This window comes from Cebus imitator, unplaced genomic scaffold (assembly GCF_001604975.1).
Source record: "Cebus imitator isolate Cc_AM_T3 unplaced genomic scaffold, Cebus_imitator-1.0 Scaffold235, whole genome shotgun sequence".
NCBI lineage: Eukaryota > Metazoa > Chordata > Mammalia > Primates > Cebidae > Cebus > Cebus imitator.
This window is the reverse complement of record NW_016107550.1, coordinates 2,879,013-2,882,684: the sequence shown is the minus strand read 5'-3', so window position 1 is coordinate 2,882,684 and position 3,672 is coordinate 2,879,013. Positions and strand designations below refer to the sequence as shown.

Here is a 3,672-nt window from a genome sequence, read left to right as displayed (position 1 = left end):
AAAAAAAAAAAAAAAAAAAGCAAATAAACAACAACAATAACAAAAAACAGCAGGCTGTGTGTGGTGGCTCACACTTGTAATCCCAGCACTTTGGGAGGCCGAGGCTGACAGATCACCTGAGGTCAGGAGTTCGAGGCCAGCGTGGCTAACGTGGTGAAACTCTCTCTACTAAAACCACAATAATTAGCTGGGCATGGTGGTGAGTGCCTGTAATCTCAGCTACGCGAGAGGCTGAGGCAGAAGTATCGCTTGAACCTGGGAGGCGGAGGTTGCAGTGAGCAGAGATCGTGCCACTACCCTCCAGCCTGGGACACAGAGCGAGACTCTAACTCAAAAAAAAAAAATCTCCATGGAAGAGGCGCAGTCACAGTTTTGATAATACACTCGACCACACACACACACACACTCGTAAAACAAGGAAAACAAGAGGACGGCGGAAAGAGAGTGACTGTTTTGTCTAGATTGCCGGGAAGAGACAGCAGAAGTGAGAACCTTTTTCATCAGCCGGATGGCACCTAGGATTTCGTCACCCCCCTGACTTCCTCTTCTTCAACGAGAACACCCATTGGTGAGCCGGGCAGGGCAGGAGGGAACTGAAAGGTAAGGAAGCACTATTTCAGCAAGAGGTCTCTCCTCCCCGTCTCGATCCTCCAGCCACTGGCACAGCCTCCCCCTGAAAATGATGCTGTGGGAGAAGCGCTGGAGTTGCCCCATGTCCCATGCCTAGGAACATCTCCGCCTCCAGCTCCTCTCCTCTGGGGCTCACGGCAACCCCATGCTACGCACCGCAGGCAGGGACGGCCTCTGTCGCCTGTCCACCTACTTGGAAGAACTCGAGGCTGTGGAGCTGAAGAAGTTCAAGTTCTACCTGGGGACTGCGACAGAGCTGGGAGAAGGCGGCAGGATCCCCTGGGGACGCATGGAGACCGCGGGTCCCCTGGAAATGGCCCAGCTGCTCATCACCCACTTCGGGACAGCGGAGGCCTGGAGGCTGGCTCTCAGCATCTTTGAGTGGATGAACAGGAGGGACCTGTGGGAGAGAGGACAGAGAGAGGACCTGGTGAGGGGTAAGGAGGTGGCAGGAGAGGCAAGGCTAGGACCCCAGCCAGGCACGGTGGCTCACACCTGTAATCCCAGCACTTTGGGAGGCTGGAGAGGGCAGATGGCTTGCGGTAGGGAGTTCAAGACCAGCCTGGACAACATAGTGAGACTCTGTCTCTATAAAAAATAAAATTGACCTGGTGTGGTGATACCTACCTGTGATCCCAGCTTCTCAGGAGGTTGTGGTGGGAGGGTCACTTGAGAGCAGAAGGTCTAGGCTGCAGTGAGCGATGATCCTGCTCCTGTACCCCAGCCTGGATGACAGAGCAAGACCTTGTGGAGTTTGAGACCAACCTGGCCAACACAGCAAAAACTGTCTCTCCTAAAAATGCGAAAAGGCCAGGCGATGTGGCTCACACCTATAATCCTAGCGCTTTGGGAGGCCGAGACGGGTGGATCACCTGAGGTCAGGAGTTCAAAACTAGCCTGGCCAACATGGCAAAACCCCATCTCTATCAAAAATACAAAAATTAGCCAGGCATGGTGGTGCAAGCCTGTAATCCCCACTGCTTGGGAGGCTGAGGGAGGAGAATCGCTTAAACCCAGGAGGTGGAGGTTGCAGTGAGCCGAGATCACGCCACCGCACTCCAGCCTGCATGACGGGAGTGAGACTCCATCTCAAAAAAAAAAAAAAAAATAGCCAGGTGTGGTGGTACATGCCTGTAGTCCCAGCTACTTGGGAGGCTGAGGCACCAGAAGCGCTTGAACCTGGGAGGTGGCGATTGCAGTGAGCTGAGATCACATCACTGTACTCCAGCATGAGCAACAGAGTGAGACCCCATGTCAAAAAATATTTTAAAAAGAGATGAGGTATCCTCACATTGCCCAGGCCGGTCTTGAACTCCTGGGCTCAGGAGAGCTTTTACCTTCACCTCCCAAAGTGCTGGGACCACAGACATGAATGACCACTGCCTGACCACCAATTCCCTTTTCTTTCATACTAATCACTGAGCCTGGAGACCTGGAATTCTAATTTATAGATAGACAGACAGACAGATAAATAGATAGATACATAGAATTTCAACTTTTTTTTTTTGAAATGCAGTCTTGCTCTGTTGCCCAGGCTGGAGTGCAGTGGCCTAATCTCGTCTCACTGTGACCTCTGACCCCCAGGTTCAATTGATTCTCCTGCCTCAGCCTCCTGAGTAGCTGGGACTACAGGCACCCATCACCACACTTGGCTAATTTTTGTATTTTTAGTAGAGATGAGGTTTCACCATGTTGGCCAGGATGGTCTCAAATGCCTGACCCCAGGTGATCCACTGCCTCAGTCCTCCTAAGTACTTGGATAAGAGGCACGAGCCACTATGCCCGGCTAATTTCAACTTTTATTTTAGATTCAAGACGTACATATGCAGGTGTGTTACATGGGTATATTGAGTGATGCTTAGGTTTGGGGCAAGATTGATCCTATCACCCAGGCACTTCAACATAGTAGTCAGCAGTGAGTTTTCCAACCTCCCCGGACGATGAGTCCTCAGTGCCTAGTGTTCCCATCTTTATGTCCATGAGAACCCAATGTTCAACTTCTACTTATCAGTGAGAACATGCAGTCTTTGCTGTTCTATTCCTGCATGAGTTTGCTTAGGATAATGGCCTCCAGCTGCATCCATGTTCCTGCAAAGGACACGATTTGGTTGTCTTTTATGTCTGTGTACGGAATTCTAATTTCATCCCTTTGGTCTTTGTTCACGCTGTCTTCCTCCTTCTCCATCTTCTTTGCCTGGAAAACTATTACTTATTTACTTACTGAAACCTTGAAGGCACTACCTTCTCTCCTTTTTTTTTTTTTTTTAATTTTACTTGAAGTTTTGGAGTACATGTGCAGATCTTGCAGGATTGTTGCATAGGTACACACATGCCGTGGTGGTCGGCTGCCTCCATCCCTCACCCCTATCCCCCACCCCCGTCACCTACATCAAGCATTTCTCCCAATGTTATCCCTCCCCAACATCCCCACTGCACCCTTCCCCTTTTTTTTTATAGTGTCTCCCTCTGTCACCAGGCTGCAGTGCAGTGACACGATCTCAGCTCACTGCAACCTCCACCTCCTGGGTTCCAGCAATTCTCCTGCCTCTGCCTCCCAAGTAGCTGGAACTATAGGCGTACACCACCACGCCTGGCTAATTTTTGTATTTTTAGTAGAGACAGGATTTCACCATGTCGGCCAGCTCCTGACCTCAAATGATCTGCCTGCCTCGGCCTCCCAAAGTACTGGGATTAGAGGGGTGAGCCACCGTGCCTGGCTTGAGCTGTGGTTTTTAGTGTCATTTCTCACCTGGTTTCTCTATTGAAACACGGACCCCCTCAAAGGCAGAGAGAGAGAATCTTGACTCCCCTGTGTGATTCTCTGTGATTCCAGTGTCTGGCTAGGGCTAGGAACAGAGTAAACCTTGATGAACATTTGCAGAATGAATAAGCAAGCCCTGCCAATAACTGGCTATACACAGCCACTTCTTCGAAGCCTAGTGACTCATGGTTAATGAGATGTGATCGTAGTTGTGTGCTGGGAAATGTTAAACATCTCTGAAAAAAACAGTCTTTAATGACTCTGAAAAAGCAAAGGCACTT

At 50.1% G+C, this 3,672-nt stretch overlaps 1 protein-coding gene across 3 annotated transcripts in view; it reads left to right on the top strand.

The window, feature by feature from the left end:
- Positions 1-555: 555 nt before the first annotated feature.
- Positions 556-3,672, top strand: part of NLRP12 (NLR family pyrin domain containing 12) — a 32,122-nt gene continuing 29,005 nt past the window's right edge. For 2 of the 3 annotated variants that reach the window (XM_017497912.2, XM_017497910.1), the window contains exon 1: positions 556-1,067. In XM_017497912.2, coding sequence (XP_017353401.1) covers positions 776-1,067 — 292 coding nt within the window. In that variant the 5' untranslated portion in view covers positions 556-775. The remainder of the gene's footprint in view (positions 1,068-3,672) is intronic. The other variant, XM_017497915.2, reaches the window with a different exon arrangement.